The 26,275-nt window shown below is 39.5% G+C and overlaps 1 protein-coding gene across 10 annotated transcripts in view; it reads left to right on the forward strand.

The window, feature by feature from the left end:
* dmd (dystrophin) overlaps nt 1–26,275 on the forward strand; it is a 1,939,431-nt gene that overhangs the window by 1,496,584 nt on the left and 416,572 nt on the right. For all 10 annotated transcript variants that reach the window (XM_059968142.1, XM_059968139.1, XM_059968147.1 and 7 more), the window contains one exon: nt 11,229–11,467. In XM_059968142.1, coding sequence (XP_059824125.1) covers nt 11,229–11,467 — 239 coding nt within the window. The remainder of the gene's footprint in view (nt 1–11,228; nt 11,468–26,275) is intronic.

Genomic DNA, 26,275 nt, shown 5'->3' on the forward strand with positions numbered 1-26,275 from the left:
ATGTTGGCAAGACCTAATTTGGAGTATTGAATGCAGTTTTGGTCACCTGCATACAGGAAAGATGTAAATAAGATTGAAAGATTACGGAGAAAATTTACAAGGATATTGCCGGGTCGTGAGGACCTGAGTTATAAGGAAAAATTGAATAAGTTGCAAATTAATTCTCTTGAACATAGAGGTATTCAAAATTATGAGGAGTATAAATGGGGTCAATGCAAGCAGGCTTTTTCCACTGAGGTTGGGTGAGACTACAACTGGAGGTCATAGGTTCAGGGTGAAAGAGAACATGAGGGGGAACTTCTTCACTCAGAGGGCAGTGTGATTGTGGAACGAGTTCCAGTTCCATGAACTTGAGTTCAAGCTGTAAGATAAATTTGTGTAATAAAGCTTTCAATTAATATTTGCTCCTGTAAATAGATGAAGAAGTCCTTGAGGTCATTCAAAATATGCTTTGTCAAGGAAGTTTAGACTGGAAAGGGCTTCAGCTAAAATATTACCTCATTTCATAAAAGTGAGACCAAGAATTGTTTAATAGAAAGTGGATTTTTTTCTGCTCTGATTTTACTTGGCTGAGGAGAGGAGGTGAATGTTATGTCTGGAAGGAAGTGGAGTCTTATTGATTGCATTGCTGTTTTATTCATTTACAACCTGTATCTTTGAAGATTTCCAAAATTACTGATCTCTCAAACTTTACTTTCACGGAAAGTGAGAATGTTATTTTAGCCGTTGGGGTCTGCCAGTTGACTTTGATTTACTTTGTTCTGTTTGTGTTCTTTCTTGAACAACTTTGTATAATTTATCTTTAATTTTTGTTGTTCATGTGACTGTGTCTCTGATGCTATGTGCCTGCGGTGCTTCATGTGAGCTTTTTCATTGCACCTGTACATTAACATGCAGATAACAATAAATTTATCTGTAAATTTTATCTGACCCATGGCCACCACTGATGATAATAAAAATTAGAATCTCTTTTGCCATCTGACAGATTTCACTTTATCCCCAACAAAAGTGCATACCTGTCACTCACACCATGTCAATTATAAAGTGAGGATCCGAGCTCAGTGAATTTTGGGGCTTCTGTCTCTTTGAACTTGTAGGCTAAGGCAACCAGACATTGAGGTGATAAAATTGTTAACCATTTCTCAAGGCCAAGTTTTAATTGCTTACCTTGAATGAACATTTAAGTGTTTATAAAAAAAATTCAACATAAATCATCCAGGAAATTTTTGCTGTACCTGTTCAAGCTCCTGATTTCCATTTTGCCAGGCTGCAAGGACAGACTTGTAGTCTTTGCTGATAATTTTGGGAATGCAAATTTGGGATAGCCGGCCTACCTTCTTCCCTGATACACTGTAATATTTGTAAAGGCACATTTTAACATTCTCCTGATGCAGATAAAAGATCAAAAATGTGCCTTTTTCTTGTAGTGGTTTGAGCTTCCAAGCTTCTTTGACCTTTTCATATATATATAAAAAACATGAAGCTCTGTTGGACTGCATCTGTGAACAAAATGACATTCTTCAGATGATATTTCCTGACACGTAATTAAATGCCAGTCAAACCCACAATCTGACAATTGCTGAAGAAACCTTATGGTACCCCTCCCTTGCCTACTTTAATTTGCAGTGGACCAGTCATTGAATTGTATGTGCAGAAGTCTTCTCTGGGCATATTTAGGAAATGACAAAAAAAATAAAATTCCTTATTTTCTGTGGTGAAATGCATTTACTGGAAGTTGAAATATTGCAGTTATTTGAATATAACAGCTAATCAGAAAAAGCTTTCTATTTCGCTGCAAAGATCTGAAGTCAACATATTCTCCCTCATATAACCCATACCAGACGTGGCTCAAAGAGTGGTTTTGAATTTGTGGGACATTTTCATCAGTAATGGGGAAGAAGAGAGCTGTGGCACTGAGACGGACTCCACCTGAATCAGGGTACTTGCAAAGCCAAGGCTCTGGATCGGGCTTTAAACTATATAGTAGACAGATGAGTTCAACAGCTTGGAAAGTTATGGATAAAATAAAAAGGAAGGAGAGTTTACTAAATTCTCTAGAATAACGAATAAGACCAAAAAAAATTGAAAAGGGATAAGAATTTAACTTTAGGCAACGAGACAAAATTGAAAAGAAGGTTAAAGAATACAGGACTGAAGATGCTTTACATGTAGAATATAAAAAAGAGGTGAGAGTGGATATCAGAACACTGGAAAATGTTGCTGGAGAGGCAGATGAACTGAATCAATATTTACATCATTCTTCACTGTGGAAGACACTACTTGTATGGCTAGTACTAGTTCCAGGTATGTTCCAGGTGTCAGGGTCAGGAAGAGTGTGAAGTTACCATAACTAGAGAGAAGGTTCTTGGAAAACTGAAAGTCCGAATGTAGATAAATCACCTGGACCAGATGGTGTACACCCCAGAGTTCTGAAAAAGGTGGTTGAAGAGATCATGGAGGCATTAGTAATGATCTTTCAAGAATCACTAGATTCTGGAATGGTTCTGGAAGACTGGAAAATTACTCTTCAAGAAGGGAGAGAGGAAGAAGGAAAGAAACTGTAGGCTAGTCTGTCTGACCTCAGTAGTTGGCAAGATGGTGGTCGATTATTAAGGATGAAGTCTCAGCTACTTGGAGGCACATAATAAATTAGGCTTTAGACAACATAGTTTCCTCAAGGAAAACTTTTGCCTGACAGATCTGTTGGAATCCTTTGAAGAAATAACAAGCGGGATAGACAAAGGAGAGTTGGTTGATGTTGTGTACTTGGATTTTCAGAAGGCTTTTGACAAGGTACCACACATGAGGCTGCGTAACATGCTATGAACCAATAGTGTTGCAGGAAAGATTCTAGCATCGATAAAGCAGTGGCTTGTTGGCAGGATGCAAAGTGTGGGTATGAAGGGATGCTTTTCTGGCTGGCAGCCAGGGCCTAGTGGTGTTCCACAGGGGTCTGTGTTGGGTTAGATTCTTTTTATGTTATAAGTCAATGATTTGGATGGTGGAATTGATGGCTTTGTTGCAAAGTTTGCTGATGATATGAAGATAGGTGGAGGGGCAGGTAGTTTTAAGGAAATGGAGAGGCTGCAGAAGGACTTAGACAGATTAGAAGAATGGGCAAAGAAATGTCAGATGGAATACAATGTCAGGAAGTGTTGACTATTTTATAAATGGAGAGAAAATACAAAAAACTGAGGTGGAAGGAGACAAGGCAATCCTTTTGCGGGATTTCCTGAAGATTAATTTATAGGTTGAGTCTGTGGTGAGGAAGGCAAATGTGATGTTAGCATTCATTTCAAAAGGATGAGAATATAAAAGCAAGGATGTAATATTGAGAATTTATAAAGCACTGGTGAGACACTTGGAGAATTGTGAGCGGTTTTGGCCCTCTTACCTTAGTAAGGATGTGCTGAAGCTAGAGAGGGTTCAAAGGAAGATGATTGAGACAGGCTAAATGGGAAAAGAGGGGGCTGTGCTGGGTTTGGGTATTTGATCCTCCACAATATTCCGCAGGGGAATTTAAACTGGAGGTGGCAGTTTTTTTTTAACGAGGTTGAGTTGCGAGCTCGACATCACCCCAGCACGAATGGTACAGGAGTCACTGGATCAACATCAACCCGGCACGGGAGAGGTCTGTCATTGGAGCGAACTTGGAAATCTCCGTTCTCCAGCTTGGCGCTGATCTCACTACGCCACCAGCCGACCAGAACGGGGGTGGGGGGGTGTTGTTGGGGTCAGGGTGAATCTTACTAAGAAAAATTTAAGCCAAATACAAAGTTAAACACTCAACACAGTGACAACAGAAACAACTTAAAATGGCAGACGGCATTCTCCTATCTTGGTTCGTAAGTACGAGTTGTCCATAAGTCGGACATTCATAACTCGGGGACTACCTGTATATTTAAAGCAGAGACTGATAGATTCTTGATAGGGTCAGGGCACGAAGGGATATGGGGAAAAGACAGGAGATTGGGGCTAAGAGGAAAAATGGATCAGTCATGATAAAATGGCAGAGCTGACTGGATAGACCAAATGACCTAATTCTGCTCCTATATCTTATGAGTCTATATTTGAGTGTTTGCAGTATAGGCATGAAAGTAGCTGATCGTGTGGCACAGTTAGAATTTGGCAAGTATGACATTATGGGTGTCACAAAACATGACTGGAAGAAGATCACAGCTGGGAACTTAACATACAAGGAAACACATCATTTTGAAAGGACAGGCAAGTAGGCAGAAGGGGTGAGGTAGCTTTGTTGGGGGGGGGGAGAAAAGAAATTGAATCTTTAGAAAGAAGTGACATGGGTTAGAAGATGTAGTGTCCTTGTGGGTAGAGTTGAGAAACTGCAAGGTAAGAAGTCCCTAATGGGAATTATATCCATGCCTCTGAACAGCAGCCAGGTTGTGGGGTCCAAATTACTGCAGGAGATAGAAAAAGGGAATGTTACAAGGGGGGGATTTCAATATGCAGGTTGTGAAAATAATTTTGATGTTGTATCCCAAGAGAAGTAATTTGTAGAATGCCTGTAAGATGGCTCTTAAGAGCATCTTGTGGTTGAGTCCCCTTGGGGATCTGCTATTTTGAATTGGATGTTGTGCAATTTGCCAGATTTGCATAGTAAGTTTAAAGTAAAGGAACCCCTTGGAGGCAGAGACCATAATATGATAGAATTCACTCTGAAGTTTGAGAGGGAGAAGTTAAGATCAGTTGTATTACTGTTGAGTAAAAGTCACTACAGAGGCATGAGAAAGCAGCTGGCCAAGGTTGATTGGCAAGGGACTGTGGCAGTGATGATGGTAGAGCAGCAGTAGCTGGAGTTTCTGGGAATAATTTTGGAAGCGATGGGATCGGATCATACCAAAGCAGAAGAAACATTTTAAATGAAGGATGAGGTGACTGGCTGACAAGGGTTAGTCAAAAGCAGCATAAAAGCAAATGAGAGTGCAGACGATCTAGCAAAAAAAAAAGTGGCATACCAGAGGACTGGGAAGCTTTTAAAAAGAAACATAAGGCAACTAAAGAAGCAAAATAAAAGCTTATACCACCACCATGTGGGAGTCAATCTCCTGACAGTGAATCTCATACATCAAGTCATGGTTTCATGGAGTTCTCAGCATAGAAACAAGCCTTTAGTACAACCTGCCCATAATATTGTAATTGTACCCACCCTACCACTTACTCTGGCAACTTATACACCCATCACACCTTGGATGAAAATCTTCTCCCTTTGGTCTCTTTGAATCTTTCCATTTCCACCCTAAGCCTTTGCCCTGTCATTTTAGACTCCCCTACCCTTGGAAAAAGACTGAAAGAATCCACATTATCATTGCCCTTTGTGCTTTAATAAACCTCTGGATGGTTACCCTGGGCCTGCTTTGCACAACAGAAAACAGCCCCAGCCTTTCCAATCTTTCCTTTTGACTCAAGTCCTCCAGACTTGGCAATGTTCTTGAGAATCTTTGTAGCTCGCTATCTTGCTCAATCGCATCCTTCCAATGGTGCGGCAACCAGGATCACACACAATAATCGGGCTGTGTCATTCACTGTGCTTTCCCCTGCTCTCATTTAATTACACTTCTGACCTGTATGAGTTAAATTCCTTCTGTCATGTCTTGACCCACTTCCCCAGTTGATCTGGATCACCATCCACCACACCACCAGTTTTGATGTTATCTGCAAACTGAGTATTCATGCCAGCCATATTCGCATCTAGGTCATTAATGTATTTGACAAACATCAGTCTCTGTGGCACACCACTGTTCTCAAGCTTCCAATCCAAAATCCAGTATTCCACGTTGTCTCCTCGTGGTGCCGATTTTGTATCCAGTCAGCTCACTTACCCTAGCCCCTTGAGATTTCACCCTCAAAAGCAATCTACACTGTGAGACCTTGTCAAAAGACTTGCTGAAGTTCAAACACACAACATACATTACTCTTGTCAATCCACTGAGCCACTTGTTCAAAGAAAATTCAATTTTTAAGGCCTGATTTTCCCCACATGAAGCCATACTGACAGTTCCTGATCAGTATTTGCTTTCCCAGATGGATCACATCCTTCAGTATTCTCTCCAGCAAATTCCAGTCTGTGATGAAGTCTCCCTTCACTGTCTGGAGACATGGCTGAGAAGTATTGTTTTTAAAGTAAAAGCCAGGAAAGGCCACAAAGAATTGGCAACTATGATTCTTCCTTTCACCTAATGCTGTATTCAGCACTTCTCCTTTCCTCCTACTTTGAATAACTGGGCATCAGCTCTTCCCCTATCCCATGTCAGCCATTTTATTTCATGTCAGACCAAAGAGCTGATTGTGGACTTCAGGAAGGGTAAGACAAGGGAACACATAGAGGGATCAGAAGTGGAGAGAGTGAGCAATTTCAATTTCCTGGGTGTCAATATCTATGAGGATCTAACCTGGTCCCAACGTATTGTAGCAGCTATAAAGAAGGCTATATTTCATGAGGAGTTTGAACAGATTTGGTTTATCACCTGAAACACTCGAATACTTCTACAGATGTACCATGAAGTGCATGCCCTCTTCTCACTGTTACCATCAGGAAGGAGATACAGAAGCCTGAAGGCACACAATGAGCAATTCAGGAACAGCATCTTCCCCTCTGGCATCTGATTTCTAACAGGACATTGAACCCATGAACACTACCTCACTACATTTTTTATTTCTGTTTTATTGCATTACTTATTTTAACTACTTAATATACTTATATGCATATACTTGCTATAATTCAGTTTGTTTTCTATATTTATCACGGATTGTATTGCTGCTGCAAAGTTAACAACTTTCACAATATGCCAGTGATACTAAACCTGATTCTGATTCCAATGTTACAGAGTCACAATTCTGAATTACATTCCAGGTTGTCATACACACTTTCATAGTTACAGTGGGAGTACTTCAACAGAACTGGAGATGCAAAGAGAGTTATAGTAGAATTACATGTTCATTGTTGGGTTGCAAATCTGGTTGAGAAGAAACAAAAACTTGCAGGCCCTTGCTGTCTTCTCAACCTAAGCTAACCATATAGCAACATGAAACATCTTGCATAAACAAACATATTCCAGTTGTTAACATTTCTAAATGTGTTTGAGCATCTGAGAGTATTTTATGACAATATTGTGAAAATTACTGACTTAAAGACAATCAAAACAACAGGGGATCAGATCAGGAAAAAACAGTTAAAGCAGCAAATCACACCTCATTCTGTTTCAATCTCTTCTCACAGTTTATGTGTTCACAGTGCCTTGGATCTGTCAAGGCATGCTGTGATATTAAACCTTTGACAATTTCTAGATTTGTGCCTTCACTGGATGGCCACTCAACCCTTTCCAGTTCACAGCTCTTCCTTCTGAACTGGTCATAGTCATCCAAATATATGTTTTAATTGCTTGTCAGAATTACCCATTTACACAGAAATGAATAGAAGAAATTGCAATTGAAATTATTTTATAGGTTTCAAAGTGATTTTTTTGGATTAGTCTTTAAGTATTAAGAATGATTCTTGTTATTGATTTAGACAGATCAGATGCTGTTTAGACAGTTTCTTTTACATTTCAGTGGGTACTACAGTGACTTAATGTAGATCTTTTGTGGAGTGAATATGAACATTGATTATTGCATTGTTTGTTTATATTTTTCGATTTTCTCCTTGACTGGGGAATAGTACTTCAGTTGCTTGCAGCCCCCTCAAGATGGGTACCCTTTGAAACTGAGAAAAAACAACCTCCGACATTTTGTTGCTTTTAACAGAACTACTAACCGGAAAATGAATCTTTATTCAAGAACACCAAGCTGATGTGTTTATTAATGAACTTAAATAAAGGCCCAGGCCATACAGGGCCCGAACTACACTTTACCACCGATTCATATGTACCCCGGTATCAGTTGTGCTTTTCAAAGACCTTAATACCATTTTTAAAAGATGAGCAAGGGCACAAAAGAGAAGAAATTTTAAGTAATTAAAACATCTTGATGGTATAGATATTACAGAAAGCTATGTGTGGGTGAAGAAGCTCAGACCCAGATCGATGGGGCACTGGGTTCTGGATGATTTGGCTTGGCATGAGATGGTGGGTGGGTAGAAGTGGACTTCTGCCTGATCCCACGAGAGCACCACAGTCCACTTGACACAAGGACAATGGGTAACTTATCAAGTAAACCCATGTGTCCTGGTCCTGGTTTCTCGGTCTTTACATCAGTGATGTTCAGTCCTTTTGGGCTTTGGGAGTAATTCTTGGGTAGAAGCAGACCACCAACATAAATACATTGATACAGGGAAATGCCAGGAGGTGGCATCAGATAGGGCACTGTGCTCAGTTTATGTTATTCATGAAATTCCCCTGTGTGTACAAGGCCCACAAGTATCACTTAGGATGTTGACGCTTATTTCAGCATTGATTTTACAACACCACCTAATTTAAGTCACTGCCAGAGAGTTCAAGAAGCCTACTCCCCTTGACAGTAAGTATTTCCTTTCAGCTTCCATCATTACTGCTTGTAGCCACTGACCAAGCCCTCCACACTTACCACCCTATACTGGTGATGCCCTAATCTGCAAAAATAGTCAGATCATTTTACAATTAGCTCTCGCTTGATTCTCCCCACAATAATCCACTTGACAACTTCCTACATGATCTACTCAATCACCTTTGCACAAATTCTTCTGACCAGTTTACTTACATCAATGATACCTCACTTCCTTTGACAGTTCTGGCATGCACACCATTGCAGAAGAGGGACCTCTTCTATTAATTTGGGCTTCAGGGCCCTCTGTGCTCCAAGATGTTGAGCGCTCTTCAGTGGCAAAACATATCTCCACCATCATTCTGAACTGGCATTGGTGGATTGTAATGATCTGAAGGAAATGGAGAATGAATCAAAATCACTTAAGTTTGCACTATATTGAACCTTATCATTGGATAGCGTACTTTCCAATATTGGAAATCATGAACACTATGTGGATGATGTGAAAATTGCTTAGTGTGAAGGATTGTCTCAGACTACAGCATGATGTTAATTCACCAGTAACTTGGGCAGAGCAAGGACAGATGGTGTTTGAATCTGATAGGTGCATTAAGCGAGGTTAAATTAGGGTAGGAAACACAAAATAACTGGTAGAGTCCCTTGGGAATGTTGATGAACAGATGAAGTACTTGGTGTACATCTGCAGATGCCTGAAAGTGGCAGCACAGGTAGATTAGGTGATGAAGAATAGAACCATAGAACATTACAGCACAGAAACAGGCCTTTTTGGCCCTTCTTGGCTTTGCCGAACCATTTTTCTACCTAGTCCCATTGACCTGCACCTAGACCATATCCCTCATCCATATACCTGTCCAAGTTTTTCTTAAATGTTAAAAGTGAGCCACTTCATCTGGCAGCTCATTCCACATTCCCACCACTCTCTGTGTGAAGAAGCCACCCCTAATGTTCCCTTTAAGCTTTTCCCCCTTCCCCCTTAACCCATGTCCTCCACTAGCCTCAGTGGAAAAACCCTGCTTATATTCACTCTATCTATACACAACATAATTTTATATATCTCTATCAAATCTCCCCTCATTTTTCTCCAGGAAATAAAGTGCTAACCTATCCAACCTTTCTCTGTAACTCAGTTTCTCAAGTCCCAGCAACATCCTTGCAAACCTTCTCTGCACTCTTTCAACCTTATTAATATCCTTCCTGTAATTTGGTGACCAAAAACTACACACAATACTCCAAATTCAGAAGCAATTCAGAATGCATAAGAGAAGCTTGCCTTCTCACCTCAGCATAGAAATGAATTTAAGTAGAGAGATCATGTTGCAACTTCAAAAAAAATAGCTTTGGCCACACCAGAATATTGTGTGAAATTTGGTTTCCACACAAAAGGAAGCACTAGAGAGCTTACAGAGAAAATTTATTTATTTATTGAGATACAGCGCAGAATAGGCCCTGGCCCTTTGAGCCCTGCTGCCCAGCAATCCCTCCATTTAATCTTAGCCTAGTCACAGGACAATTTACAATGACCAATTAACCTACCAACCAGTGCATCTTTGGAATGTGGGAGGAAACCTACACAGTCACGGGAAAAACATTCAAACTCGGCAGGCATTGGCGGAAATCTCAGGAGGTTACCTGTTTGGACCATCTCAGTCATAGAGAGAGATTAGATAAATTGAGTTTGTTTTTGCTGGAGCTGAGGGAAGATGCCATATTAGTACACAAAGTTATGAGTGAATAGATGGGGTAGGTAGTTAGATTTTTTTCATTTAGTGGTGTGTCTAAACTGTGGAGGGAGAGCTACAAGATGAGAAGTAGGAGATTTAGAGGGAATCTGACGTGGCTATTTCCACACAGTGATTGAAATCATAAACACACTGCCTAACGAGGTTGTGGAGATAAGTTCTCTCACAACCTTTAAGAAGCATTTTGACAAGCACTTAAATCATCAATACATCTATGTGAGATTAGTTTAAATAATTACTATTGCCATCATCGACCTGGTGGACTAAATGACTTCTTTCTGTTTAGTATGACTCCGTGGCCATTGAAATTCAATCCCTAAACACCACTTCTGAGTGCTTTTGAACTTTGGCTTTTTTTCAAAATTTTATCAGAGTATTTTTGTTCGAGTTATGCTGTTTCAAATTGTGCTGTCTTACAATATTGGACTTAAAATTCCAATTCCCGGTTTAATTTTCACATATGTTGATTGCTTTGGAACTTGTTGAGCAGAAATGGTTTTTTTAAAATCACATGGTATCTTATTTTCAAATGAAATTGTAAGATATTGCTGAGCAGCTGCTATTCTATATATAGCCAAGCCATATGGCTATTGTGAACCAAGGGTTATGCCTATTATGACGCAAAAACAGGAAAAACTGCAGTTTAAGTATTCCTGCGTAACAGATGATTGGCTTAAATGTGTGATGTTACTTCAGAATTCATTTGATTTGACTTACAGTTAATTATAGCGATGTGTTTAAAAAGTAGTTGTCATAGGCACACGAAGGAGGTCAATCACATGTTTGGTGTAGACTTTTTTATTGCACAGCTAATTGATAATGATTGAATTTGCTTCTCTCTCATGTCTAACCTTGGCAACCAATATATTTAAGCATTTCTGTTGTAATTCTCCAGAAGTGAATTGATAACATTTAATTATAATCTGTGCTTACAATGAAAATGACTAGCAAAAATCTCTCACATTGATGAACATGTTATTCTTTCTTTCTTAGTTTCAACCACACAGCAAACAGTTACCCTGGTGACACCGATGCCCGTTACCACGGAAACATCGTTCACAAAGTTCGACATGCCATCCTCTTTGCTCACGGATGTTCCTGCTCTGGCTGACTTCAACAAGGCTTGGGTGGAACTGACAGACTGGCTTTCATTGCTGGATCGTGTGATCAAGTCTCAGCTTGTGACAGTGGGAGACGTTGAAGAAATCAATGACATGATAATAAAGCAGAAGGTACAAACAAAAACCTTTACTGTTGCATTTCCTGTCAGCATTGCACTTGCTAATGGGTTGCTGTCTAATCAATAGAAAAGTAATTCAAAAGCAGAGAGAACAATTTGTATGGTAATAGAGTAGAAGTGAATGTGGTAGTTGCGTTAATACAACAGTCCCTGAAGCAACAGATATGTTGAAATCTTTATGGCACTTGACGTCTAAGCATGACTTAGATAATTACTGGAGAGTAGCCTGATAATGGCATTACTGGAGTACTTGTGTTGGACAAGCCCTTTAGGAACTGACTCTGCTCTAGTAACTTAAAAGTACGTTACTATGGATCTGCTCTGCTTGTATTGTGGAATGGATTTCACAGCTGCTTGAATATTAATCTGGTTAATTTTATTGATTTAGTTTCTGCTGCTTAGCCGAATGATGCCAAGGAGCATGTTTGTTTCTATCTCTGACAACAATATGTTCATATCACTTTTGGCCATTGGACTCTGTTAGAAGGGACAGTTAGAACAGCATCCTATTATATTGACACTAAATCCTTCCGAAGCAAAGCAACTTTAACCCCTTTATACTTGTGCTGCCGCAGTTGCTAGAAGTTGATGAAAATAAAAGTGATTATGATAAACATCTGCATATTCCTGACAGGGTTACTAGTTTATCTGGGATAAAAATTCTCATGTAATATCTGTCACCCTGTGTAAAATACATCATTTTAAAAACCCTGCTGCACTCTGTTTCATTGAGTTCATTCATTGGGAGTGTGTGTTACTGTGATGTTCAGCATTTAATAATGTTCGTTATTAAATTTCCTCCGAGGGTGTGGAAATTCCAGAATACCTGTACACATTGTAGGAGGGAAGATCTCCAGGTTGTGGGATTTGCATGTGCATTCAGCCCTTGCCCTTTAGTTGATGGAGGTTGTCGTTTCAGATGTGTGGTTGTGAAATCATTGGCAGGTTGTTGCAATACAACTTGTTGATAGTTTGGGTTCTAGCTGTAATGTGCCAGGAGCATCATTTGAGTGGGTTCCTTTATCTTAGTTGTGACTGAACTTCTCAAGTGTTGTTGGAACTGTACTCATCCAGGCTAGATCTTTGGGTTCCACCTTTGACTGATGTCTTGTGATAATAAGAAGACCAGCTTGTGTGATCATAAGATGACACATTCACAATAGTTCACATGGCATTCAACGTGTTCAAGTGGCCAGAGTATCTCTTTGCAATACACACAAAATGCTGGAAGATCTCAGCAGGCCAGGCTGCATCTATGGAAAGAAAGTATAGTCGACGTTTTGGGTCTTGGCCTATCAAAGTGTCTGGCCTGCTGAGTTCCTCCAGTATTTTGTGTGTGTTGCTTGGATTTCTAGCATCTGCAGGTTCTCTCTTGTGAGAGTATTTCTTTGTCTGATTCAGGTAAATTTCTGGTCAGCAGTGATTTCTGGGGCATTATAGGTGTAGGAATTCATTGATGCTTACATGTTCCTCTCTGTGGATCACTTTGATAACCAGAAATGAATGCCCATCACTAAATTCCCTTGAGAAGTGGCAAATCTTTCTTCTAGAAATGCTGCATTCATTGTGTTACCATGAAACGATTTGGATGCAGTTAATGTCTGAAAATAATAAGTAGATTGGTGTATAAGATGGTAACTCTTCACAGCCAAGAGCACCAATAAATTTGAATTTTTATCAGATATACCAGCCAGTTGAATAATGATGTAGCAACAACCTTGCACTCTACGTCAGTAAGACCAAGGAGTTGATTGTGGACTAAAGAAAGAGTAAGACAAGGGAACACAAGTCAATCCTCATAGAGGGATCAGAAGTAGAGAGAGTATGGAATTTCAGATTCCTGGGTGTCAATATCTCTGAGGACCTAATCTGATCCCAGTATATCAACGCAGCTGTAAAGAAAGAAAGACAGCTGCTATATTTCATTAGAAGTTTGAGGAGATTTGGCTTGTCACCTAAAACACTCAAAAACCTCCACAGATATACCATGGAGAGCATTCTAACTGGCTACAGCATTGCCTGATATTGGGGTGGGGGGGTGGTCTGCTGAACAGGATCAAAGTAAACTGCAGTTAGTTGTAAAATTAGTCATCTGCATCGGGGTACTAGACTCTGTAGTATCTAAGACACCATCAAGGAGCGGTGCCTGAGAAAGGCAGTGTCCATCACTAAGGACCCCCACCACCCAGGGCATGCCCTCTTCTCATTGTTACCATGGGGAAGGAGATACATGCAGTGATTCAGGGACAGCTTCTTCCTCTCTGCAATCTGATTTCTAAATGGACATTGAATTGATGAACACTAACACACTACTTGTTTTAATTTAACAGTTTAATATACATACAAATATACCTACTGTAATTAAGTTTATTTCTATATAATTATGTATTGCATTGTACTGCTGTCACAAAATTATCATGACATATGCTGATTCTGATTCTGATACTCTTTCTCATTCATTTCTACTTCCAACAATGTCTGGAGTTTTATTCCATTTATTGAATTTGCTTGTCCTTTTCATCTGTGCAATATTTATTTTCAGAAACAAGAGCAAACAGAAACAAGTGTAGTTTCACATTGTGTATCCAAAATATCCCAGAGAACTGCTTTATATTTAGTTTTAAATATAATAACAGAATGATCAACATGAATGAGCTGAGTCCTGCAAATCCTTTAGTTGTTATTTCATCCAGTTGCATATAGAATGGTTTGCGAAGGATATTGATCTCTCTATTGCTGCATCGTGGAGTGTATCAGTTTAAAACAGCTGAGAGTCCAGCAGTAGGAGCCAATACAAATACAAAATTCATCATCTGAATTTAGCAGGACATTTGTCTGTAAACAGAAAATTGGAAACACCTACCTCCACACAAGAGCAGATGTTTCCTCTCTGCATCATCTGCAGAAAATATTCCTTTTTGTTAAATTGTTTCTCATTCATACGATTAATAGACACGTATATCAAAACAGGACTCCTCTGGCTTCAGTGCATCAAAGACTAGAAAGAACAAAACTGGCGACTGCAGAAAGATAAATTGAAAATGCTATGTTGACAACAATAGAAATATTATTGAGCATTTTCCTGTCGTTCTGTCTTTAATTTCAAACAGTTGATGTACAGCATGAACATGGTCAAAGTGAGGATTAATTTAGGGGATGCTATAAAGTTGGAAATGACTGTAAGGAACAGAAGATTGGTGGGGATGCTGTCCGTTATTACTGATCAGTCTTGGAGGAGGAAGGGCATAAATGTATATTCGCAAGGTACAGACTAGTTAGTGCAACCCTGCAGGCATGTAGACTTGTGTCTTGTGATGGCCTTGAGTTAGTGCCTTTATTGGAGATATGGAGTTGACTGGATGAGTGCAGAATACAAAAGAGGTTGCGAGTGGGAAGCAGAGAGATAATGACTAGCAAGGATTGAGAATGACTTCCTTAAATCAGAAAGATGGAGACCTTAATGTAATAGAGATGCCACAGAACAGAAGAGAGACGGCAAAAGAGATTATGTTATACCACAATGTAATAAACGTTGCAGTGACTTTGAAATACTTACTGGACCGTGCTGTGGAGATAAACTTGATGGGAGTTGCAGTTTTACTGAAAACAAAAATAAGTGATTTCTTATTGTTCGATTTTGGGGATAGGGATTATATGACTGCAAAAGATAGGAGCTAAAGTTGTCCAAGAAGCCTTTCAAAGCTACCCCACCATTTAATATGATCAGAGCTGATCTTCACAAGCCGCAACTCTACTTCTGTGCAATTCACCATATTTCTCGACCCCTCAATCTCTCAAATATTTAAATTCCAGAGATTCACCACCCTCTTTGAGAAGAAATTCCTACATACCTGCCTTTTAAATGACCGACCTCTTATCTTGTAGTTATGTCCCCTTGATCAATGTTTGAATAAGCTCATCCCTCAATCTTCTCAACTTCTAAGAATATAGACCTGAACTATTTAGTCTCTCATGGCAGGACAAACCTTTCATCCCAGCAATCAGCCCAGTGAATTTCCTTAATACTAGCACCTATTGACATCAATGGATCTGGGGCTGAGAGGGTGAACAGCTTTAAGTTCCTTGGCATAAACATCACTGAGGACCTCGCATGGTCTGTACATACCGGCTATATGTTGAAAAAGGCACAACAGCACCTCTTTCACCTCAGACGGTTGAAGAAGTTTGGTATGGGCCCCCCTAATCCTAAGAGCTTTCTTTTGGGGCACAATTGAGAGTATCCTTACTGCTGCATCACTGCCTGGTATGGGAACAGTACTTCCCTCAATCGCAGACTCTGCAGAGAGTGGTGTGGACAGCCCAGCACATCTGTAGATGTGAACGTCTCACTATTTAGGACATTTACAAAAAGGGCCTGAAGGATCATTAGGGACCCAAGTCACCCCAACCACAAACTGTTCCAGCTGCTCCCATTTGGGAAATGGTACCACAGCATAAAAGCCAGAACCGACAGGCTCTGGGACAGCTTCTTCCACCGGGCCATCAGACTGATTAATTCATGCTGACACAACAGTATTTCTACATTATATTGACTGTCCTGTTGTACATACTATTTATTATAAATTACTACAAATTACATGTTGCGCATTTAGACGGAGACATAATATAAAGAGATTTTTATTCCTCATGTATATGAACCATGTAAATAATAAAGTCATTCAATTCTATCTTTTTTAAGTAAAAATAATATACCTTGCATAAAACATCAAAAGCTCCTTGCTTTTAAACAATGGCCCTTTGGCAATGAATACCTTCTTAACTACTTGATGGACCTATGGTGCCTATAAAAAGGATTCACCACCCTTGGAAGTTTTATTGTTTTACAACATTGAATTACAGTGGATTTAATTTGCCTTTTTTTGACTCTGATCAACAGAAAAAAACTCCTTCGTGTCAAAGTGAAAACAGATCTTTACAAAGTGATCTAAATTAATTAGAAATATAAAACACAGAAGGGGGTGAATACTTTTTATAGGCACTGTATGAACAAGTAGCTAAAAAGGCAAACAGCATTTGATTCATGAACAAGAAAACCAAGATCTCTCTCCACTTCAATCACAAAAGGACTAATTTATTCCAATCCTGTTTTTTTTTGGGTTTGGACAGCTAGTTTTTAATTCATTCTGAGACATTTCCTTCAATACTTTAGTTTATATTCCAGTTTACTGTGTGGGGCCTCTTGAAACTTTAGACACACAGTGTCTACAGGTTCTCCCCCAAACAACTTTCCCCAATGCATCCTGAAAGAATTAGAGGAAATTTATCAAAATTGTAGCTTCATGTGTGTCAGCCAGTGACAATAAATCTGATTCTGATTTACTTTTTATATTACCATGTTCACTAGATTAATTGAATTTAAACTCCTTAAATTCTTAGCTTTTTCCTCTTTGGTTATCGATTCTATTATCTTGTCAATAGTAGCGTTTAAACTAGCTGACCTGTAGTTCACTGCCTTCTGTCTTTCTCTTTGTTTGGCCATGGCAGTGTTATCATCTGGAACGCCACTTTCTTTGAAAAAAACAAATCATTCAGTGACATGGGATTCATCTCTTGAGTTATTTTCCTCTTAAATGTTGCTTTTTTTGATTTTGACAGGTGTTACTGTTGAGGTAGTAAATTAATGGAAAATGCCTTCATCAGCTGGTTTTCTTGTAAATTGCTGATGATGCTAACTCTTGCAACCAGCTTAGAACAGAATTGCAGACCTAACTGGATATGTACAGTATCTTCAGCAATCTGTGTTGGGAGAGGTATTTTGAATGGGACCCCACTGGAAAATGAGGATGACAGTCTTCGGGTATTTGAGCTTTGAACTCTGAACTTTGAGCTTCAATTTCCAAGTCAAGACCATCAATCAATGCTTTGTCGATGTGCTTCATGCTTATAGTTCAACAGCTAGAGAAAACAGCGCCGTTGATTCAGTGTTGATTCATATCTATTCTTGTAGAGAAAAGCAAGTACTGTACCTACTCTACACCATTGATGCCCCCTCACCTAGAACTTTCTTCCAGGGTCCATGTACTGAAGGCAATCACCTCCTTTAACTCCTGGATGGCTCCTGCAAGCCTTTCAACAACATCAACAGGGTGAAATACAGAATACAAAAAATTCTAAATTTCTCTATATATACAGAATGCAGACAACTGTGTTTATTAAAAGGTCTGGTTTGCTTTCTACCGTGCAGTAGCACCAGGTAATAGAAGTGCAAAATGTGTAAAGAAAATGCCAAGCATAGTTGGTTAGAAGACATACATCTGGTACTGATGTCACAGGATTTTGCTTCCTTTTTCAAGAGGAGCTTGCACCATCGCTCAGAACATGCCAAACAAAGCTTGTGTTCACTTCTGTCATAGCTTTCACTGTCAGTAAACTCCACAGTTTACTGTAGATAATTTCAAATGAAACCTTCAATTCATCTTCGGGATGTGCATGCTATTGGCGTGGCAGTGAATACTGTACACTGTTATCCCTTAAACTTAGTTGCATGTTGGGCTAGTTAATTGCTGTGCGTCTGCAAGACTGCAGGTTTCTTTGATAAAATGGACTCCAGATTTCACAGTCTATGGCCTGACGGCTTATTATTTGACTGCACCACGCTTTCTCTGTCACTAATACTTTATTCTGCATTCTGTTAATTGCTTTCTCAAATTAAATTATCTGTATGGCTAGGGTGCAAAACATGACAATAATAAACCAATTTACCAATTAACCAGTTTCATCCCTACTTGGTGTTTTGAGGGCAGATGAGTTTGTGAGACAATCCATAGCCACCATTAATGACATGTTTTATACAATTGATAAACTTATTGTACAATTGTTTTCTAGTCTCCCAATTTCCTCATTTGACAATTAAATGTGTCACCAGATCATGAATTTCCAGTCCAGTCTGTGCAAGTTTAGCCCTTGTGCTTGAAAATGCAGAATCTCATTGCCCACTGCTCAGTACTGCAGGTCCACTTTCAGGAAGAAAGCAAAGCAAGTGAGCTCAGATTAGATAATGACTGATTAGATAACGGTGGTGATTAATTATTCAGATGAGAAATTTTAAGAAGTTGATTCTATTAACTTATTTGTAAATTGTCTTTTTTTTCTGATACTAATTTGCATGGGAATGATAAATCATTCTTTGCCTGATGAAATGTAGAATGTAGTTCACTGATCTATTGGTAATTTATTTATTTATGTAAAGTTATGGTGATTTGATGCAAAACTTTAACTAATTTTCCTGCTGATTGAAGTGCCATTTTCCAAAGAACCTTTTTAAATTGTATTTTCTGATAAACCTATAATGCAGAGTTAATGCAGGAAAGGGAAGGATTAAAAGGATACTTCCAATTAGTGTGTGGAAGAAGTACAGTCATCTAATTATCTGTCTGTCAAAGGCTCACCATGTTTTGTATACAGAACGTTGACAATTAAAATATATTACTTTTCCATAGTGCGTGGTCAGACTATGCCAAGCCTCTTAAACGTGTGTTTTATGGACTGTTAATGGATTTAGGACATGCTAATATCAGTTCAATTTCATGACTCATAAGTGCATGGTTTATATACAGTTAACATCATTTCCAAATGTAAATTGGCTGATGTACTATGTTTTGGTAACAGAGAAAATCCTGCGGTCATTTGCCTGTACTGTAATTGGAACCGCTTCTTCCCTGAATCCAGTTGACCCGCAGCAGTTTAGTGGTAGACTCCAGAAATAACATGAGATAACACTCTTGGGCAGATTGGCTTTCACCACTCTCTGAAACAGCACCAAACCAAAAGGCACTTTAACTAATATGGTTTGTTAGTTACTGATCATTCTCTTCAATCATGAACTATTAACCATTCGAAAGCTTAGAGCCACAGTTGAGCTTTCATCCCCAAAAGTCTACTGCTTGCTATCCTCCAGATGTAAAATGGTAGTTTGGCATCATTGTGACTTCATAGAGTTCCTTTGGCTTTCTTCAGGACTCACTGTGAGGTTTAATGGAATTCCACACAAGGCATTATTAATATAAATGACTGTGCATTGAATTGCAAACTGATGCTTCATAGGGAGTTGATTTGTGGGTTATGAGTGATAGAATAGAGGTAATTGGTACCAACTAAATTGGCAGAGTCTGACTAGTGTCCAAATCCTCAAGAAGGGTTTTGGCTGAAACGTCGACTATCTATTCATTTCCATAGTTGCTGCCTAACCTTCTGAGATCCTCCAGCATTTTGTGTGTGTTGCTTTGATATTAGCTTTTGTCACTTGTATAAGTGGCTAAGGTAAGGAAAAGGTGCTCAACATCAAGCTAATTAACACGACAGTTAACAGATATTGAAGCAGAAGTAAATGAAAATGCCATTGGTAAATAGAATAAGCAATTCAAATTCATTCTGGGCAATGGGGGGGGGGGTGGTCGTCCACTGAAAACAGATAAATTCAGTTGGAAGTAAAATATTCTAAATGGTCAAAGTCAGAACTGAGCAACAATGATGAAAAAAAATGGGGATTCAGAAGGAGAAATAAAACAGTACTTTCAAAGGCTCACATAATTTCTCCTTAAGGAAAGTCAGAGGCATTTTGAACAAGCTTATACTCAAACCTGGACCTTAAATGGATCATTTACTGATAGTCAACTCAGCTTCAGCAGTCTGGAATGTACAAGCCTGAATGATTCGATCTTTATTCAGTTCGGAGCATCTCACCACAGAGACGGTACCTTGATCTTGAACAGATTGCAATTCAGATTCAGAAGAGCGGAATCTAGTGTAGAAGAATGAGATTATCGAAGTGGCATGGACCAGGCTCACTTGCCCTCGAGGATACAGAATGTAGGGGGGATTCAGCTGAGCTTCTTTAATCTCAAATATGTGTCATGGTAGCATGGTGGTTAGCACAAAGCTTTACAGTACCACTGACCCAGGGTTCAATTCCCTCTGCTGTCTGTAAGGAGTTTGTACGTTCTCCCCGTGACTGCATGGGTTTCCTTCAGTTGCTGTGCTTTCCTCCCACAGCCCAAAGATGTACCAGTTAATTAGTCATTGTAAATTGTTCATGATTAGGCTAGGATTAAATCAGAGGTTGCTAAGCAGCGTGGTTCAGAGCCGGAAGAGCCTATTCTGTGCTACATATCAACCAATAAGTAAATAATCACAATAAAGTTGATCAAGTAAATAGAAAGGAAGAGACTGTTTCTTGTGCTGGAATTGTCCAGAAAGTGAGTGCATGATAGCAATGTTAGAGATTGGCTATTCAGGATTTGTAGGGAAGAAAACCAAACACATTCCAAATCAAAATTCCCTTTAAATACGATTACGACAAAAGAGAGACCAATCAATTAGAAGTGCCCTGTTCTACTTGACAACCCTGCTAATTCAGTACATTGTTTTATCTTGTCAGGTGTTTGTCTAGATTTCCCTTAAATCTATCATTTTTATTGCCTATTTCTCTGACACCCTTCATTAATGTGCTGGAAGATACTGAATATTGCCATCTGTTGAATTGAATTGGATTGAATTTCGGTTTATTGTCATGTAGAAACCACATCTGCAATTCAGTTAAAAAATGAAACAACGTTCCTCCAGAATTATATCACAAAAGCACACAACAAAACAGACTACACTAGAAAATCCACATAACGTTTGGCAATCCCCAACTCCAGAGTCCGGAGAGGTTGCTGCATATTAATATCGCGCTACTGTCTTAGTGCGTTCTCCGGAAAGGTGCTCCAAAGCCACCAGACTAAGCAAGACTACCCAGACACACCAAGTCAGGAGACCAACTCTACCACCCAACAAACCAAAAACTAAAGCTACAAGACCTACACAAAACCACATTGTTACATATAGTTACAACAATGCAGACAATACCATAATTGATTAAAAAAAAACAGACCATGGGCGCAGTAAAAATAGTCCAAAGATGGTAAAGGACTATAAGTTCAAAAGAAACCATCACACAGTTTCCACAAGTCCTCAGGGTCCCGATAGACTCGTCATCCCACGCAGGCAGTAGAAGAGAATACCCCCGCTATGGACTTCCAAGGCGCCGCCAGACTCAGCCTCGCAGACGCAGCACACAATGAAAGCACCGCTGGACCCAGCCTCGCAAAATAGGCACACAGTGAAAGCACCCTGACCGCAGCAGACTCCGAGTCCATTGAACCTCCAAGCCTCCGACCATCCCCTGCGGCACAGCCTCTCCGAGCACCATCCTCTGCCAAGTGCACTACGACACCCCCGCCGCCGGCCACTGGTAACACAACCCCGAGGACTGGGGGCCTGTTCTTCCCAGCAGAGACCCAGACCTCAGAACAGCAGCAGCAATGAAGAAGGCCTTCCTGGAGATTTCCAGATGTTCCTCCGTGTTCCCACGTCCATTTTTCATCAGATTAGGATTGTGCACGGCACCCTGCTTCACAAATAACAGATATCAACTCCGGAGAGGCCACTGCAAACTGCGTCGTGCTGCCATCTTGAATTGTTCATGGAGTTACCCGTGCTGTGTTCTCCCATTCATTTCTGAGCTGTGCTCTGGAGATGGGCTGCATGCACTTCTGTTTCTAGAACATAGAACAGAATAGCACAGGAACAGACCCTTCGGCTCGTGATGCTGTGCCAATCTAATTGAGCTAATGATACCTAATCTTCTCTACCCACAGGTCCATATCCCTCTCTTCTCTGCATATACATATGTCTATCTAAGATCTTTTTAAGTGCTTATGTCACATCTGCTTCCACCACCATACCTGACAGGACATTCCAGGCACCCACCATTCTGTGTAAAATAAAAAAATAACCTTCTTTGAATTTTTCCATTCTCACCTTAAATGTATGCCCTCTAGTGTTAGAGGTACCTGCAGACTACACTAGATATGCTTCTCATTACTGAGTAAACTTTATCAGGTCTCCAATCAGCTCCTGCCATTCCAGAGGAAACCACTGTAGTTTGACCAACCATTCATTCTTGTTCATACCCTCTAATCTAGGCAGAATCCTGGTCAAGCTGTTCTGTGCCCTCTCCATAGCTTACACATTATTCCTTGAATTCTGATATAGTATTTATTAATTTCAATATTTTGTCAAATGGTTATTAAATCCTTTGAACACTTTATAAATGTCAAGGCCATTTTATAGATTGCTTTGAAGTCTTTGACAGCAGCAAGCGCTATGAAGTTGGGCTTTGAGCACAGTCTGACCGGTTAGTGGCTCTCCTACGGTTATGAACTGAGTTTTAACTCACAAATAGAAACATTTGCTTCACATGAATTCTGACAGATCCTTCATAATATCAATGACTTTTAGAAGCCAGCTCTCGGCTGACTTCAAGAAAGAAGAACTGCAGCCTACTCAGTCTGATAACATTTTAATTTCAATATCATTTTAGTTTGCATGGAGTTCTTTTCCCATATGTGGATTCTCCAGATAGTCATTAAAAAGTGTATTTTAGTATATCAAACAATTGTCATTAGTTTAGTTCTTTACTGTACTGGGAACGTAACAGGTAAGTATGAATGTATACTTTTTCATGCTGTTGGTGTATAATCCTCTTTGTCTCTCTCCCAAGCTCTTGATATACAGTACATCTGTTATCAAAGACTTCTCTTTGTAAAGTTGTTGATTGGATAAGGATACCATTGGCAATGTTGGCATTTATTGTTCATTACCTAAGTGCCCTGAAATGATGATGCAATTGAGAGTTCATCACTCTGGTGGGGCTTATATTGACCAGCCGCATCAAGTATGAAAACTCCTGTTCTGACATGATCCGCCTTCACTTCCTGCTTCAATGATGGTATCTGACATTGTATTTTAGTTCTTGCCTATCAATCCTTTAATGACCACACCCAATTTACAATTTTCTGTGCAAATTAAGGCTGAGCTATTAGATGGGGAGAATCATAACAATTGTAGCTGATCTGATCATAACCACGATGCGAACAAGCAAATTTAAAACAGGAATTATTGTTGCAAATGAAATTTGAGATCAGAATCAGGTTTATTGTCACCGGCATGTGTCGTGAAATTTGTTAACTTAGTAGCAGCGGTAGTTCAATGCAATACATGATAATATAGAAAGGAAAATAAATTAATTACAGTAATATTTATGTTTTTTGAATAGATTACAAATAGTGCAAAAACAGAAATAATATATATTTTTTTAAAAAGTGAGGTAGTGTTCATGGGTTCAATGTCCATGTAGAAATCAAATGGCAGAGGGGAAGAGGCTCTTCCTGAATCACTGAGTGTGTTCCTTCCTGATGATAACAATGAGAAAAGGGTATGTCCTGGGTGATGGGGATCCTTAATAATGGATGTCTTTCTGAGGCACCATTCCTTGAAGATGTCTTGGGTACTGTGGAGGCTAGTGCCCAAGATGGAGCTGACTAATTTTACAACTTGAAAAACTTGTCCTTTCACTTTCAAAGGAATGGAAGGCTTGTTAAATTGCTCACAATTCTACTCGGATTAAAACCAGGATTTTTTTTTTACTTGTGACAAAATCTGGGTCTCTTCAAAGCAAACGTCATGTTATACCAGAGCTGAAAGTACACAATGTCATGTTACCCACTGAATATCAGACCACCTTTCTAAAAATGCTTCATGCACAGCAAACAGACAAATTAATGGATTTGAAGTTTGGTCAGAATGATGGTTAAAGCAGGTTTTTCTGTCTTCTTGGAGAAAAAACATTTCTCATCACTTCTCATTCTTACATCATGCCAGGCATCACAGAGTATTCAGAATCCAATCATGCATATCTTCAAATACATACTTCATCTGTCAATTTAATTAAGCCAGGGATATGTTTATAACACCCGTTGCCATTCTGTTGATGCCAATGTGAGAAGGTAAACATTAACGAGTTGGCCGTTGGTGAAAAGCTTGCAGGCGTCTCAACTTTCTCTGTGATAGTATTGAGTCACGCCACTCCTGTTCTTGCCACATTTCAGAGAGAATGTTATGTGAGAAAATGTTGTTAAGAAGACTCACCTTGCAGCTCACTGGTGTGTTTTGGGTGAATACAGTATCCATGTGCAATTGAGATATTTGGTGTAGTGTTAGGGGTGATGTTACGTAACACCATTGAGGTAAATTGTAGTCATGTTTTTGTAGATGCCATTCAGACTGATGCAGTGGCAGTGGCAGAGGGTTGTAGACTGAATGCTTTAGGAACAACTTTTTCCCCTCCACTGAGCAGTGCATGAACACATGAACACTGCCTCACTATTCCTCTTTTGCACTTATTTCTTTATTCTTAAAAATTGTAACTCGTAGCAATTTTTTAATGCCCTGCACTGTACTGTAGCCACAAAACAACAAATTTCACAGCATATGTCAGTGAAAATAAATCTGATTCTGAATCTATTTTGGTGTTAAAAATATACTTTAATGTTTTTGTTGGGAAACAATATTCCCATTATATTACTAATTAGACAATGTACAATGTTAATTAATGGTACACAGTTTACAGTTGAAATATGTAGCAGGTGGCTGTATCTGAGATCTCTCCAGATGTATCTCAAGCCTGTGCTAATTTATGAATATTACTGAGGCCCTTGGGCTTTGAAACAAAATCTGGGTCTCTTCAAAGCAAACGTCATGTTACACCAGAGCTGAAAGTACACAATGTCATGTTGAATTTGCGCCAGGTTGGAGTCTGCAGCCTATGGCTGGACCAGCTGCATTATCCAGATGAGTGTCTACCCGATATGGTAAAAGCAAATATTCACATCCATCTGAATCAGCCCCAGGGACCCTGAGAGCAATTTTGAGCATAATTTCAGGTTTGCCAAAACTCACGACAAGCCAAAGTCATGAGTGGGGATAAGCGAAGATGCTGTCAACATGCCCCCAGAAAATTTTCCACATGAAAAATCTACCAGACCTGTGTTGAGAAGGTTTCTCAGCACTGAATTAAAGTGCGCCTGGTTTGGCCATTCTCTCCAGTTATTTGACTTTGCAGGATTGCTTCTGCACCCTTGACTTTGCACAAACAGCCTCCAATCTCTGTCAGTCAGGGTTTAAGAGTTGCCCATTTGAAAACCTGATCCATGTGATCTTGCCAGCCCTGAGCGAACTGCTGCTTCCCTGTCTTTCTCAGCTGTGGGGTGCTCCGTATATGGGACAAACTGGAGCTGAAAGTCTTCCCTTTGCAGTGACCACAAACATGACTGACTGCAGAAAGAAACTGAAGCACTACTAATGCAGTAATAGATTTCATCACTGCAGGATTGCAGGGATTGTCTGCTGCTGTGGGGGAAGCGTGGATCCCTTCAGACTATTAATGGTGTTGAAATACTTTTTAATATGAATTTGGAAGCTCCCATCACACAGATCGTATTGATAATAAATACCGCTGTAAATCACTTGATCAACCTTAATCCTTCAACAGTGAAGCTATGGCAAGGTTGTTTGGTTTCATTCATCAAGAGCCCAGGCTAAAACAGTTACAGCTTAAAAGCACTTGTATAATACATCACATTGGTGGAGAAGTAGCCTAAGATAAGCAACAGTTGGAAAAGAAGCTGGTTGTGGAGAGCTCCTTCAAGAATTTGATATGTACCATAAATGAATCACCAGTGCAATTGACTGGAAGAGGAATAGGGACTTATAAAATCCATTCACTCAATCTTCAAACTGCCACAAATACATAGGCAAAAACACTTGTTCAACATTTAATGAGAATAGCATTTCAATTCATGAGTGAGAAAGAAGTCATATTATTATGCCTGACTATTTTATTGAATTAACCTTGCTGATTACAGTGTTACAGACTATATAGTTCATGTTTTATTCAAAC

Source organism: Hypanus sabinus, chromosome 4 (assembly GCF_030144855.1).
Source record: "Hypanus sabinus isolate sHypSab1 chromosome 4, sHypSab1.hap1, whole genome shotgun sequence".
NCBI classification, from domain to species: Eukaryota; Metazoa; Chordata; class Chondrichthyes; order Myliobatiformes; family Dasyatidae; genus Hypanus; species Hypanus sabinus.